The sequence below is a fragment of the Myotis yumanensis genome, unplaced genomic scaffold (genome assembly GCF_028538775.1).
Source record: "Myotis yumanensis isolate MYYU_CA2020_CCGP unplaced genomic scaffold, mMyoYum1.0.hap1 SCAF_1, whole genome shotgun sequence".
NCBI classification, from domain to species: Eukaryota; Metazoa; Chordata; class Mammalia; order Chiroptera; family Vespertilionidae; genus Myotis; species Myotis yumanensis.
The window spans coordinates 8,464,583-8,478,922 of NW_027223752.1; the positions used below are offsets into that span (position 1 = coordinate 8,464,583).

Genomic DNA, 14,340 nt, shown 5'->3' on the forward strand with positions numbered 1-14,340 from the left:
GACTGAGGTGGCTTTTGGGGTTTAACAGGTTAATGGGGTGGGGGGGCTTGGGGCAGGGTGAGGAGTGCGGCTCTAGGAGCCACTTGGCAGGTTACCCATCCGTAGTCCAGCGCTGAGCCGGCCTCCCCTTCCAGGTCATGAGCCAGGAAATCCAGGAGCAGCTGCACAAGCAGCAGGAGGTCATCGCAGACAAGCAGATGAGCGTCAAGGAAGACCTGGACAAGGTGGAGCCCGCCGTCATCGAGGCCCAGAACGGTAAGGGCTGTCTTTGGCCCTTAAAGCAACGTTCCCGTCCAACTAGGCTGCTTCCACCTTAGCAAAGCCCTTCTCATGAGGAAACTGACAAAACAAGCTTCGTGCTGATACAAATTTTCTAAAAATCTGGTGATTACTTAAATAGGCCATTTGTAATTCTGGCTTGAATTTCAGCAAGAAATACTCCGAAGTGTGCAGTGTTGCCCTCTGGTGGTCATGTCTGAGAGTGCTCTGGTCGTGGCCGGTGCCTACTGATTTTTAAGTGGTGACCACAGTGCTTCCCATTCCTTCCCCCCTGGCTGGCGCCCTGTGGACCGTGGCTGCAGGGGCCTGACCTGCTTGGTTGGCAGTCTACACGGTATTAGGAGTGGCCTCACCCCTGTGCCCCTGCCTGCTCGCTAACGTTGAACTTGTTTCCGGTAACTCGTTATGTCGTCTCCACATCACACCACAAGATAAACTAACAGGCATCATCCAGACTATACATTTTTACTCATAGTTGGACGTAGGCGAGAATTTAGTTCTCATCTGCTGAGTAATCGCTTAAAAAGTGTTTTAAGTCAAGTTCAGGCTGGAAAACTGCCTTTCAGCTTGTGGAAGGCGCTGGCCATTTCTTAGGCCTGTTGGGTCCATGTCTTCACGCAGCAAGTCAGGCAGCCTCTAGACTGGCCGGTCGAAAGCCTCTTTGTTTAAACTGTAGGAAATGCAGTTACATTATGTGTAAAAACATTTTTTAAATAGTTCCGGATCCTTCCTGAGGCAGTCTTAAAGGTGACAGCCTGCTTTTCATAGTGTTGCAGTTTGTGCTCGTTCAGTAAGCTCTCCACGACTGTTTAAAAGACCGGCTGCTGAAGCTGTTCCGGGGTTTAAGGACAGAAACTCAGCTGTTCCTGAGCCGTTGTCCTGTTCCGATCGGAGTCAAAGTGTCTGGCTGTGGTGTGCTCCCTTCTCACTGCCATGCTCTCTTCTCCCCCCAAACCTCTTCCGCCTCCACCGCGCTCAGCTGTGAAGTCCATCAAGAAGCAGCACCTGGTGGAGGTGCGGTCCATGGCCAACCCCCCTGCCGCCGTGAAGCTGGCGCTCGAGTCCATCTGCCTGCTGCTGGGCGAGAGCACCACGGACTGGAAGCAGATCCGCTCCATCATCATGCGGGAGAACTTCATCCCCACCATCGTGAACTTCTCTGCCGAGGAGATCAGGTGAGCGGGGCGGGGGCGGCGGGGACTGCAGGTGTCATGGTGGTTGCTCTGGCGCAAGTTGTGTTGGTCACAGAGATGCCTTTCCAGGCCACTTCCCCCCCGAGGAGTCAGGTTTTTCCCACGTTCCTGCCAGGCTTTTCTGGTCCCTTCACCCCTGCGAGCCAAGCCCGGGCTGCAGAGCTGGCCCCAGCCTGTCTCCTGTCAGGGAGGCGAGAGGCCGAAGGTCAGAGTCCTCAGCAGCTGCGTCCACTGTCACTTAGAACGAGGGTCGGAGTGGCCAGTCCTCCGTGGTCACTGGGCAGCAGATGGGAACTGGCCATCCCATTTGGATTTCCTGCAAGCTCTGCTTCACTTTGCCTGGCACGTACTTAGAAACACGCCTCCTCTGTTGCAGTGATGCCATAAGGGAGAAGATGAAGAAAAACTACATGTCCAACCCGAGCTACAACTATGAAATTGTGAACCGGGCTTCCCTGGCCTGCGGGCCGATGGTGAAGTGGGCCATCGCACAGGTAAGGAGCCCAGGAACCCAGGAGCTCCCGTGCGCAGCGACCTCCTGTGCAGTCGCTTGTGAGTAAGAGTTCTGTCCGCCCTCCTCAGCTCAACTACGCAGACATGCTGAAGCGTGTGGAGCCTCTGCGCAACGAGCTGCAGAAGCTGGAGGACGACGCCAAGGACAACCAGCAGAAGGCCAACGAGGTGGAGCAGATGATCCGGGACCTGGAGGCCAGCATCGCCCGCTACAAGGAGGAGTACGCGGTGCTCATCTCCGAGGCCCAGGCCATCAAAGCAGACCTGGCCGCCGTTGAGGCGAAAGTAAGTCCTCGGGGACCCGCGACCTTTCTGCCCACCCCCGGATTCTGTCTCGGCGTCAACACCCATGACACATGCTGTACGCACCACCTTTGTCTCGGCGAGTTAGCGCTGTCATGGCTGAGAGGGTGCTGGGACTCTGAGTGGCATATAGGTAGATGCCCCTGGGCGGGCTAAAACCAGTGCACCCCTCCCCACCCCCAGCTCCAAACCTGTTTGTTCTCCCGTCACCAAGGGCCTCCTTGTCAGGGCCTCCCATCCACTGTGTCCCCATCATTGCTCACACCCGCCCTCTGAGTCCTCAGAATACTCTAATCTCTGCCCCTGCATCTTCCCTACAGGCCAGCCCTTTCCTGCTGTTCCTTCCACTGTCCTTCCTGCCCCGTCTCTGCTCAGGCACAGGCTAATATGCCGTCTACTTCGGGCTGTGACCTGGAGCCTGCTTGTATTCCCAGCCCGCCCCCAAGCCTGCACACTGTGGGGAACGCGTGCGCTTCCCTGTGTAGACCCTGCTGCTTGTCCTCTAGGTAAACCGGAGCACTGCCCTTCTGAAGAGCCTGTCTGCTGAACGCGAACGATGGGAAAAAACAAGCGAGACCTTCAAAAACCAGATGTCAACCATCGCTGGGGACTGTCTCCTGTCGGCGGCGTTCATTGCTTACGCGGGTTACTTCGACCAGCAGATGCGGCAGAACCTGTTCACCACGTGGTCCCACCACCTGCAGCAGGCCAATATCCAGGTACAGCCCCGGGAGCTTCCTGGGGGGCGAGCCTGACCGGGTCCAGGAAACGGGCCCCGCCCAGCAGCGTGCAGCGAGGAGGCTAACCGCCCTGCCCCTCAGTTCCGCACAGACATCGCCAGGACGGAGTACCTTTCCAATGCTGACGAGCGCCTCCGCTGGCAGGCCAGCTCCTTACCTGCCGACGACCTGTGCACAGAAAACGCCATCATGCTCAAACGCTTCAACAGGTATGCGGGCTGCCAGGCCGTGTGCAGGCCCCATTTCCAACCCCCCTCCTCGTGGGCAGGCCGTGCTGACCGGTCTGTGCTCCCCTCCGATGGCGGGGGCACGTCCTTCTGCTCGGTCTCGGCGTCTGACTCGCTCTGCAGTGACTGTGTCTGCTCTAACCTGATGAAACTGAATGGCCGGGTTGTGTGCCGGGTGGACATTGAACAGACCAGATGCTCTTGAAATGTTGGGACTGAAACTACTCAGCTTGCAGTAGTGTCACAGGAGAAATGGCTGCCAGAGTGAGACATGGACCGTGGCTCCACGCAGGTGGGCTAGACCCTGCCGGTCACAGAGCCCTCGGGTCAGATGTGACGGCACCAGCTCTCAGGCTCGGCCCTCTACGGCTGCTCTCACACCCAGTGTCCTTGCTGTTTTCTTTAAAAGTTTTTAAAATTGGTTTTTAGTGAGAGAGGAGGAGAGAGAGAAACATCCATGTGAGAGAACTAAACATCTATCGCATCTGCAACCCGGACATGTACCCTAACCGGGAATCAACTGGCAACCTTTTGTTGTACGGAACACCGCCCAACCGAGCCACACCGGCCCAGGTTGTTTTTTTTAAAACCTTATCCTCAGGTTTATTTTTAACCTCATGTGGATGTGTTAGGACCTGTGAGCCCTTGCTGTGTGCCATTGGTCCAGGGACACAGACGATGAGACTCGGCCAGTGTTGTTGGCGTTCAGGAGCAAACCCTCAGGTCCCATGAGCATCTCGAGATGTTGCCCCGTCTGTGGTGTGTGGAGCTGGATCCGCTCATGGAAAGCACACACACTTCTAGGTGTTGATTCGATAGCTGGCACGTGGGGCCAGAGTGCGCCAGCGGAAGGTGGGGTGCCGCGGGTGCCCTTGTTAGGCCTGTGCACGGGGAGGCCGGGGGTCTTTGCCAGCCCGCTGTCCACAGAGCCGTGCATGCACCAAGGGGGTGAGGGCAGGTGCTGAGCAGGGGGGTGCGCTTCCCCTCAGACACACGTATATAAACGCCTAATCTTCACACAGACCAACCAGAAATTGGGGGCTACAGGAGGATTCTCACTTTTGTAGCTTCTGAACTTTATAGAAGCATGTGTGTGTATATTACATTTTGAACTTTGTTTTTTTTTGTGTGTTTTTAAATATATTTTTATTGATTTTTTACAGAGAGGAAGGGAGAGAGATAGAGATTTAGAAACATCGATGAGAGAGAAACATTGATCAGCTGCCTCCTGCACATCTCCCACTGGGGATGTGCCCGCAACCCAGGTACATGCCCTTGACCGGAATCGAACCTGGGACCTTTCAGTCCGCAGGCCGACGCTCTATCCACTGAGCCAAACCGGTTTCGGCTTGAACTTTGTTTTAATTGGCTGTGTGACCCTGAACAGATTTTAGCCTCTTCGTTCCTCCTTTATAAAAACAGGTGTGAGAACATGCCTCATGGGATTATGGCTGACAGGTGCAGCCGTAGCACAGAACAGTCATTCTGGCCGTGTGCTCGGCCGAGAGAGGGTGTAACTGCAGCCCTGCTCAGCCTCTCTGTTCGGTCACCATTGTCATCAGTATCTGGAAACCACACCTGAGCGGCAGTAGCCCTCCGCCTGCCTTGTCTGGCTCAGCCCCCCGCTCCCCCCGCCATGTTCTTGCCTTCCTGTTGCCTTCCCCGACGGCTCCTCCACCTCGTCCTCAGGTACCCGCTGATCATCGACCCCTCGGGACAGGCCACGGAGTTCATCATGAACGAGTACAAGGACCGCAAGATCACGCGGACCAGCTTCCTGGACGACGCCTTCAGGAAGAACCTGGAGAGCGCGCTGCGGTTCGGGAACCCACTGCTGGTCCAGGTCTGTGGCCTCTGAGCTCTTCACATCCTGCTTCTGAGAGTGAAGTCCTGTTAGGAGATCTTTCACAGAAAGTCCATGTGAAAGACACCTGACTGACTGGTACAAAGGGGCAGATTGTGAGCTTTGTGAGCCTTCCTGTGGCAGAGCAGGAAAAGCTTAGAGAGTGTCCTGTTAGAAAACAGACCCAACAAAAGCAGGGCTTGCACGTAGATGCCCCTTAGCTGGTCCCATCCCCTGGCAGTGACGGAGATGCCCGGCCGTCGTGGGCACGTCTGGCTAATGTGACTAAGGGACGGAGTGTTTTTAAAGCAGCCGCTGCGGCTCTGGCTCCGTGTTGCCGGTGCCGGTCTGAACGGCGGGTGTGCTGGGAAGGTGTGTTCACCGGAGCGGGACGTCTGTCGAGGCACCCTCACCTGGTGCACACAGTGCTCACCCCGGCCGTCTCCACGTGTATCTGCAGGACGTGGAAAGCTACGACCCGGTGTTGAATCCGGTGCTGAACCGCGAGGTGCGGCGCACGGGAGGGAGAGTGCTGATCACCCTCGGGGACCAGGACATTGACCTGTCCCCCTCCTTCGTCATCTTCCTGTCCACCCGCGACCCAACCGTAAGGAGCGAGGCCCTTCCCGTAGGCACATGGCATAGTGGGGTTGAGGCTGACGCATCAAAGCCGACGGTCCCGTTACCCCTTCCGGCAGGTGGAGTTCCCTCCAGACCTCTGCTCCCGGGTCACCTTCGTCAACTTCACCGTCACCCGCAGCAGCTTACAAAGCCAGTGTCTCAATGAGGTGCTCAAAGCAGAAAGACCTGACGTGGACGAGAAACGCTCCGACCTTCTTAAGCTCCAAGGTACGTTCCTGGGTAGGGCTGGGGTACGGAGGCTGGGCTTCGAGGGGCCGATGTTTCCGCGTGCGCCAGGCTCTCGGAGCGCGTCCCTTAGCCAGGGAGCGCTGCCGCAGACCCCGCTGTCGGTTGTTCCAGGGGAGTTCCAGCTCCGCCTGCGGCAGCTGGAGAAGTCCCTGCTGCAGGCGCTCAACGAGGTGAAGGGGCGCATCCTGGACGACGACACCATCATCACGACACTGGAGAACCTCAAGCGGGAGGCCGCCGAGGTGACGCGCAAGGTTGAGGAGACGGACATCGTGATGCAGGAGGTGGAGACGGTGTCCCAGCAGTACCTGCCGCTGTCCACCGCCTGCAGCAGCATCTACTTCACCATGGAGTCCCTGAAGCAGGTGCCCGCGCGGCAGGGGTAGTGGCCGCGGCCGGGTGAGGGCACGCGGTGCCGGGTGGGTGCTGACGGCCCTGTCGCCTCCTCGGCAGATACACTTCCTGTACCAGTACTCGCTGCAGTTCTTCCTGGACATCTACCACAACGTCCTGTACGAGAACCCCAACCTGAAGGGCATCACGGACCACACGCAGCGCCTCTCCATCATCACCAAGGACCTCTTCCAGGTGCGGCCGCTTGCTGTCGGGCGGGGTGGGGCGGGGCGGGCAGCGGGGCTCCTCGGAGCAGCAGCATTTCCTGCTTTCGCCCCCAGGTGGCGTTCAACCGGGTGGCCAGGGGCATGCTGCACCAGGACCACATCACCTTCGCCATGCTGCTGGCCAGGATCAAGCTGAAGGGCACCCTCGGGTAAGGCGGCGCCGGCCCACTCCATCCTGGGCGGGCACTGTCCTGTCAGTCATGCGGCTCTCAGTGACAGGGGCGTCTAAGACACCTACTTGCCCACCACCCTTTGCAGGGAGCCCACCTACGATGCAGAGTTCCAGCACTTCCTGCGAGGGAAGGAGATCGTGCTGACGGCCGGCTCCACACCCACCATCCAGGGCCTGACTGTGGAGCAGGCGGAAGCCGTCGTGAGGCTGAGCTGCCTCCCTGCGTTCAGAGACCTGATCGCCAAGGTTCAGGCCGACGAGGTGGGTGCTGACGTTCCTCTCCCCGGGAAACGCACCAGGAGTGTGTGTGGTGCACACCAGAGCCTCCTGCTTGTGCGCCTGTGGTACCAGGGCCGCCTGTGGTACCAGGGCCGCCTGTGGTACCAGGGCCGCCTGTGCCCACGAGCATGGGCTCTGCTCGCGGTGACGCTCCCACTGTGTCTCCACAGCAATTTGGCATCTGGCTGGACAGCAGCTCCCCCGAGCAGACGGTGCCCTACCTCTGGAGTGAAGAGAGCCCCGCAAGTGAGCCCCGTCATCCCCTCCTGGGCTTCGCAGCCACTGGTTCCTGAGAGCAGTGTCTGTGCTGAAGCTTTAGGAGTCGGCTTAGCAGTGGGAGAGCAACGCTTGCTCATGCCTGTCCCCTCTCGTGCTTCAGCACCCAACGAGAAATGATAGGAAGGCCCTTGCCCAGCATGGAGGGGAGATGGGCTGTTACTGTGTGTGTGACCAGCCAGGCCCCTAGAGGCACGGGGAGGGCTGGTGATGACTGCCCTGCTCTGTAGACGGAGGACTCGGGGTTCTATCTACACAGTGAGCGGGTACAGTGGGTCATTTAAAATTCTAAGTGCCCAGTGCCCGTGAAGGTGTCCTCGTGTGTCCAGGGGCTCGCTGAGGACCAGGATGGGACAGTTCTCCCGGGCAGAGAGGACCAGAGGCAGTGTCGTGACTTCTGAGGGGTCGAGTGTTTGCTGATTAGAGAATCCTCCTGAGAAAGTCCAGGCTGGGGGTCAGCTCAGTCAGTGCTGTCACCAACTCCCACCCTTCGCACGGCCTCGTTTCAGCGCCCATCGGGCAAGCCATCCACCGCCTGCTCCTGATCCAGGCTTTCCGCCCCGACCGCCTGCTGGCCATGGCCCACGTGTTTGTCTCCACGAACCTCGGGGAGTCCTTCATGTCGATCATGGAGCAGCCGCTTGACCTGACGCACATCGTGGACACGGAGGTGGGCCTCATCGCAGGGTTCTCCTCGCTCCGCACGGGGCCACGCTGTCCGCTGGACGCCCGAGCTGAATCCCGACTTCTTCATCTGCAGGTAAAGCCGAACACGCCTGTCCTCATGTGCTCCGTGCCTGGTTATGATGCCAGCGGGCACGTGGAAGACCTGGCAGCTGAGCAGAACACACAGATCACATCCATCGCGATCGGTAAGGGGGCGGGGGCGGGGGCCTGGTCACGTTCTGGGTGGAAGCCCTGAGCTCCCGCCTGCGGCCTGCGTGCTGACTCAGCTTCTGGCCCCAGGCTCAGCAGAAGGCTTCAACCAAGCGGACAAGGCCATCAACACGGCGGTGAAGTCGGGCAGGTAGGCCTGCTGTACTTGCTCAGGACGCCTGGCTCCCAGGGGCCGACAGGAAACTGAGCGTGGCGGCTCTCGCTCTGCCTGCAGGTGGGTGATGCTGAAGAACGTGCACCTGGCCCCGGGGTGGCTGATGCAGCTCGAGAAGAAGCTGCACTCCCTGCAGCCGCACGCCTGCTTCCGGCTCTTCCTCACCATGGAGATCAACCCCAAGGTGGGCACCAGGGGAGACTGGCGGACATCCTGCCCAGGGGGGTGTGGGCACCTGAGCCACAGCGCCCAGCACACAGAGCGGTGACAGGCCCCTCTTCCCAGGTGCCCGTGAACCTGCTCCGAGCCGGCCGCATCTTCGTGTTTGAGCCGCCCCCGGGGGTGAAGGCCAACATGCTGAGGACGTTCAGCAGCATCCCCGTCGCTCGGATATGCAAGGTGAGGCCCGCGTTAGTCCGTCTTAGCAAAGGCAGGCCCGTCGCCGCATTCAGGCGCCGCCTCCCTGCTCCCCAGACACCCAGAAGGGCCCGACCGCAGGTGGTTTCCTAACTGCAGGCAGTTCACATGCGGTGAAAGGTTAAAGTACACGTACTCGTGTGGGGGCCGGGCTGTGACACGCCCGCAGTAAAGTCCTGGAACCCATTACTATCCCAGATGCTGGGGAATCCATTGCTCCCGTCATGAGCGCCCCAAGGGGTGGGCAGGAGGAGGGGCATTCTTCATGCTGCAGTTGACCTGGAACAGTGTGACCTCTGCAGTCAAAAATCCACGTGTCACTTGACTCCCCGAAAACCTCTGCAGTCAGTGTCTGGGTTGGTGCCAGGATTCCGGTGGATACCAAGTCTGTGCTGCTCACGTCCCCCTCTGTAAATGGTGCAGAACATGACATGTCATCAGCCCTCCACACCTGGGGGTGCAAAACCCAGCAATAGGAAGAGCTATTTGTTGAAAACAAGTCCACGTGTAAGTCGACCCGTGCAGTCCAAACCCACGTAGTTGGAGGCCAGCTGTGTTTTATGTTGTGCCAGGACGCACCGTCGTCCGCATCACTGTTGGCTGAATCACCTACCTCAGCAGTGTCACTAACCACACCTCTCGTTTGTGTTCACCTGCCGCATAGTGAGCCCTGCAGCTCACGGTGGTTCAAAGCCTCGATTCCCACGAGGATCGGCACTGTTTTCCTAGACCGAACGGGCGCTGCTCTCTGGTGACCCGTCCTTGGTAACTTTCCTCCCGTAGTCTCCCAACGAGCGTGCGCGCTTGTACTTCCTGCTGGCCTGGTTCCACGCCATCATCCAGGAGCGCTTACGGTATGCTCCCCTGGGCTGGTCAAAGAAGTACGAGTTCGGGGAGTCGGACCTGCGGTCGGCCTGCGACACCGTGGACACGTGGCTGGACGACACGGCAAAGGCAAGTGTGGGCTGTGCCTGGTCAGAGGGAGGGGAAGCCTAGAAACATTCCGGTTGTGAGGGCAGCTTAGAAACCAGCGGGCAGCGCGAACGACCTGCTAGGTGTGAGTGTGAGGGAGGACCCTGCAGACGGGCCCGGGGCGTGCCCCCACCCCCTACTGACCAGCCTTTGCTCGCCCAGGGGCGGCAGAACATCTCGCCGGATAAGATCCCCTGGTCCGCGCTGAAGACCTTGATGGCCCAGTCCATCTACGGCGGGCGCGTGGACAACGAGTTTGACCAGCGTCTGCTCAACACCTTCCTGGAGCGCCTGTTCACCACGAAGAGTTTCGACAGCGAGTTCAAGCTGGCCTGCAAGGTCGACGGGCACAAGGACATCCAAATGCCGGACGGCATCAGGTACGGCCGCTCCCTGCCCGTGCGGTCGGGACGCCAGGCACTTTCCCGCCGCGCGTGACGGCACGTCCCGTGTGCTGGTTTTCCAGGCGAGAGGAGTTCGTGCAGTGGGTGGAGCTGCTCCCCGACACCCAGACGCCCTCCTGGCTGGGCCTGCCCAACAACGCCGAGAGAGTCCTCCTCACCACCCAGGGTGAGTGCCCGGGCCCCTCAGGCCGCCCACGCCCGCTCCCGGGCAGCGACTTCACCCCGCAGAGTCCTGCAGCTCAGGCGGGGCTGGGAGGCTGTGTCTGCAAGTGAGGGGGTCAGTCCACACTCAGAAAGCATTTCAGCTTGTCGTCTGAGAGTTGGCAAGTACCCGGTACTGAGGGATGTTTTAAACCATCCGTCTCTTACTGGAATGTTTTTAGAATTTTTTCACTTGCCAGATGCTTTCCCAATAAGCATCTGATCCAGTGGTTCTCAAAGTGTGGTCCCCAGACCAGCATGAGCCTCGCCTGCACATTCTTAGGAAGGCAGGTTCTCAGGCCCACCCCACACCTCCGGACTCAGAACTGGCTGCTGGGGGCCAGCCATCCGTTTGGGGAGGGGGTTGGTTTGTAATTTTTAGAGAGAGAAGGAGAACGAACATTGATGTGGGAGTGCGACGTGGCTGGGCTGCCTCCTGCACCTGTTTGTGACTCACTCTGTGGCCTCACACTGACGTCCTTCCTTCCTCTGCTCTCCCTGTTGCCTCGCTGCCCCCTCCGCTGCTGGGACTGTGGCCCAGGCGTGGACATGATCAGCAAGATGCTAAAGATGCAGATGCTGGAGGACGAGGACGACCTGGCCTACGCGGAGACCGAGAAGAAGGCGCGGGCGGACTCCACATCCGACGGGCGCCCCGCCTGGATGAGGACGCTGCACACCACTGCCTCCAACTGGCTGCACCTCATCCCCCAGACGCTGAGCCATCTCAAGAGAACAGTGGACAACATCAAGGTGGCCGGCGGGAGGGGCGGGGCCGCCCAAGTCCAGGGGCTCGAGAAGCTCTTAGCCAGGTGGCCGGCGGGAGGGGCGGGGTCACCGAAGTCCAGGGGCTCGAGACACTCTTAGCCAGGTGGCCGGTGGCAGACTGTGCTCAGTGCTGTCCCAGAGGCACTCGCCCAAGCCAGATGGGAGGCTGCCTCATTAAACGGCGAGTCCCGAAGGCTGGCCATCTCCCAGGAGATGGGGACCGGGCTGCTGCCTGTCAGCAGGACCCTGTCAGGTCCAACCAGCGTCATGGAGGTCGGGCCCAGGTCGTGCTCGGGCAGCCGTGGGCACCTGACCGGTGCTGGGGTCCTGGGGCTGGTTACTGGGGAGGAGGCCTCTTCTAAACCCTCTTCCCTTCGCTCTGCCTTCGGTGCGAACCACCTTAGGACCCTTTGTTCCGATTCTTCGAGAGAGAAGTGAAGATGGGCGCCAAGTTGCTGCAGGATGTCCGCCAGGATCTCGCGGACGTCGTCCAAGTGTGCGAAGGGAAGAAGAAGCAGACCAACTACCTGCGCACACTCATAAACGAGCTGGTGAAAGGTGTGCTCGGGGGCTGGGCGTCGGCCTCTGTGCTCAGAGCATCATCAGGTCCCGCCAGGTCTCACACCCCGTCCTCTGCTCCGGCTTCTCCGGCCGCTGGGCCCCTCACTCGGGCAGCCTTAGGAAGGAAGGCCAAAGGCATTTGTTTTCCTTTTATGCTGGTCTGTCGAACAGGAACTAAATGCTTTATGCAATTTCTGCAGTGTATGGGGGGCTGGGGCAGGACAGGAAAATTGGGCGCCGCAGGTGCAAAGACGCAGGGCAGCCCAGGTGTCGCCCAGCAACCCCAAGAGCCCGCATCATCAGTGGCCTCCAGGCAGAGCTGTGGGTTAGAGGTTGTGGCTGTGGTGTCAGGTCCTCCAGACACGCACCCTCGGGTGCACTGAACTGCTGTAGGGCAGGCGGAGCCCTGGCCAGTGCAGCTGGGGGGAGGGGCGTGTGCCTCTGTGGACACACTCGGGGCCCAGGTGAGTGCCAGCAGGTTGGCCAGTCTGTGCTGGGGGATTGTGGGAACTGATGCCGCAGCCTGGGTCTCCTTGCAGGGATCTTGCCGCGCAGCTGGTCCCACTACACGGTACCTGCGGGCATGACCGTCATCCAGTGGGTGTCTGACTTCAGCGAGAGGATCAAACAGCTACAGAATATTTCTCTGGCGGCTGCGTCTGGCGGCGCCAAGGAGCTGAAGGTGGTGATGGCACTCCTGAGCGGCTGGGGGAGGGGTGGCAGCAGCAGGCGGGGGGGGGGGGGGGGGGGGGGCGGGCAAGCAGAGGCCCAGCTCTGACCTGGGAGGACGCGTGGGGCGTGCTCCTCACCGGGGCTGCTTCTCCCCACAGAACATCCACGTGTGTCTGGGTGGCCTGTTTGTGCCCGAGGCGTACATCACCGCCACGAGGCAGTACGTGGCCCAGGCCAACAGCTGGTCCCTGGAGGAGCTCTGCCTGGAGGTCAATGTCACCACTTCGCAGAACACCACCCTGGACGCCTGCAGCTTTGGGGTCACGGGTGAGTTGGAGGGTGTGGACCCAGCCTCCGTGTCGCCCCCAGACGTGTGGAAGGAGGTCAGAGGGCCAGGAGCTGGAGCTGGGCCGCGGGTTCCCGGGCTGTTCCCACTCTTCATGGCTGGTCCTTCCTCCAGGTCTGAAGCTGCAGGGGGCCATGTGCAGCAACAACAAGCTCTCGCTCTCCAACGCCATCTCCACGGTCCTGCCTCTCACACAGCTGCGCTGGGTCAAGCAGACAAACGCGGAGAAGAAGGCTAACGTGGTAGGTGGCGCCTCTTGGCCTCTGTGGTCAGGGAGACACGACCCCATAACCAGAGAGAAGTCACCTCCCCCGTCCACCTGGGAGCGGGACCCGCACCTGGTCCACAGTCCAGGAGCCCCACTTCCCTCAGGAAGGCCCTTGTCGCCTTCGCCGCCGCCTCCCTCTCCCTCCGCCAGCACTGACCCCGCCTTTCCTTGCAGGTGACCTTACCCGTCTACCTGAACTTCACCCGGGCAGACCTCATCTTCACGGTGGACTTTGAAATCGCCACCAAGGAAGACCCTCGCAGCTTCTACGAGCGTGGGGTCGCCGTCCTGTGCACGGAGTGAACGACGTTTCCCAGCTCCCGTCTGTAGGGGACGATGCAATATTTAACACAGACTCATTCTCATTCTTAAACCTTCGAAAGGCATGCACTTGTCGGAGCCAGGTCGTCGGTTTGAGGCTGGAGGAGCGTGAGGACGGACGGTCAGGACTGGTGGGAGGTGAGGTGGACAGGCCCAGGCACGTGTTTTGAGGGTCGATGGCATGGCTTGTTTTATTAAATAAAACACTAAGCATGACCCGGCTCCCGCCTCTTCTGTCTCAGCACCGCCTCGGGCACTTGAGCTCTGCTGCGGCTGCTGAATTACAAGCCTGGGTAGGAACCCCTCGGGACACCGAGCAGCCAGGTGTCCTGGATCAATAACCGATACCTGAGCCCGGCCAGCGTGGCTCAGTGGTTGAGATCAACCTATGAACCAGGAGGTCACGGTCAGGGCACACGCCCAGGCTGCGGGCTTGATCACCAGTGTGGGGCATGCAGGGGGCAGCTGATCAATGATTCCCTCTCCCTTCCTCTCTGAAGTCAATAAAAATAAATAACCGATACCTTAGCCTGTGCAGCCCCTCGTGGGGGAGCGGGTGCCGAGGTGCTCGTCGGGCTCTGCCACCGGTCCCCTCCTCCCAGCGTCTCATTCCCGCAGATCCTAGGGGGCGGCAGGGAGAGGCAGCTGGCAGTCTGAGTGCTGCTCCTGTTCAGGGGGACGTGAGGGCGGCGTAGGGGGTGTGGCCTCCCTTCCGGGTCCCTGCGGGAGTTCCCAGGGTTGAGTGGTGAGGCCCCAGCAGAGTGAGGGTCCCGACCCTCCAGCCCACCCCACTTCGCCCCACTTACGGGCGAGGGTCCCGAGCACAGAAGCTGATGTGGCGCCAGGTGAGGGTCCAGAACAGGAGGAACTCGCCGTGATCCAGAGGCCCCCTGGGAGGGAGCGCAGAGCAGCTCCCCACAGGGCGGAGGGCTTGGCTGCAGCAACTCAGCTACCGGCCACCCAGCCACCCCTGAGACACCATCCCCCGCCTCAGCCTGGGGCCGTCCCGCAGGTCCAGGGTCCCAGCTCCCCGCGGAGGAGTGC

At 60.2% G+C, this 14,340-nt stretch overlaps 1 protein-coding gene across 1 annotated transcript in view; it reads left to right on the top strand.

Moving 5' to 3' along the window:
• Positions 1–13,512, top strand: part of LOC139009174 (cytoplasmic dynein 1 heavy chain 1) — a 66,803-nt gene extending 53,291 nt beyond the window's left edge. Inside the window, exons 51-78 of the mRNA XM_070413248.1 lie at positions 135–255; positions 1,259–1,454; positions 1,849–1,966; positions 2,055–2,270; positions 2,795–3,007; positions 3,110–3,237; positions 4,945–5,098; positions 5,559–5,705; positions 5,797–5,947; positions 6,080–6,333; positions 6,422–6,556; positions 6,643–6,737; positions 6,847–7,021; positions 7,210–7,285; positions 7,825–7,985; positions 8,076–8,187; positions 8,282–8,342; positions 8,427–8,550; positions 8,652–8,765; positions 9,567–9,737; positions 9,918–10,135; positions 10,222–10,325; positions 10,902–11,113; positions 11,533–11,686; positions 12,229–12,371; positions 12,520–12,688; positions 12,822–12,949; positions 13,150–13,512. Coding sequence (XP_070269349.1) covers positions 135–255; positions 1,259–1,454; positions 1,849–1,966; positions 2,055–2,270; positions 2,795–3,007; positions 3,110–3,237; positions 4,945–5,098; positions 5,559–5,705; positions 5,797–5,947; positions 6,080–6,333; positions 6,422–6,556; positions 6,643–6,737; positions 6,847–7,021; positions 7,210–7,285; positions 7,825–7,985; positions 8,076–8,187; positions 8,282–8,342; positions 8,427–8,550; positions 8,652–8,765; positions 9,567–9,737; positions 9,918–10,135; positions 10,222–10,325; positions 10,902–11,113; positions 11,533–11,686; positions 12,229–12,371; positions 12,520–12,688; positions 12,822–12,949; positions 13,150–13,278 — 4,179 coding nt within the window. The 3' untranslated portion in view covers positions 13,279–13,512. The remainder of the gene's footprint in view (positions 1–134; positions 256–1,258; positions 1,455–1,848; positions 1,967–2,054; positions 2,271–2,794; positions 3,008–3,109; positions 3,238–4,944; positions 5,099–5,558; positions 5,706–5,796; positions 5,948–6,079; positions 6,334–6,421; positions 6,557–6,642; positions 6,738–6,846; positions 7,022–7,209; positions 7,286–7,824; positions 7,986–8,075; positions 8,188–8,281; positions 8,343–8,426; positions 8,551–8,651; positions 8,766–9,566; positions 9,738–9,917; positions 10,136–10,221; positions 10,326–10,901; positions 11,114–11,532; positions 11,687–12,228; positions 12,372–12,519; positions 12,689–12,821; positions 12,950–13,149) is intronic.
• The last annotated feature ends 828 nt before the right edge of the window (positions 13,513–14,340 follow it).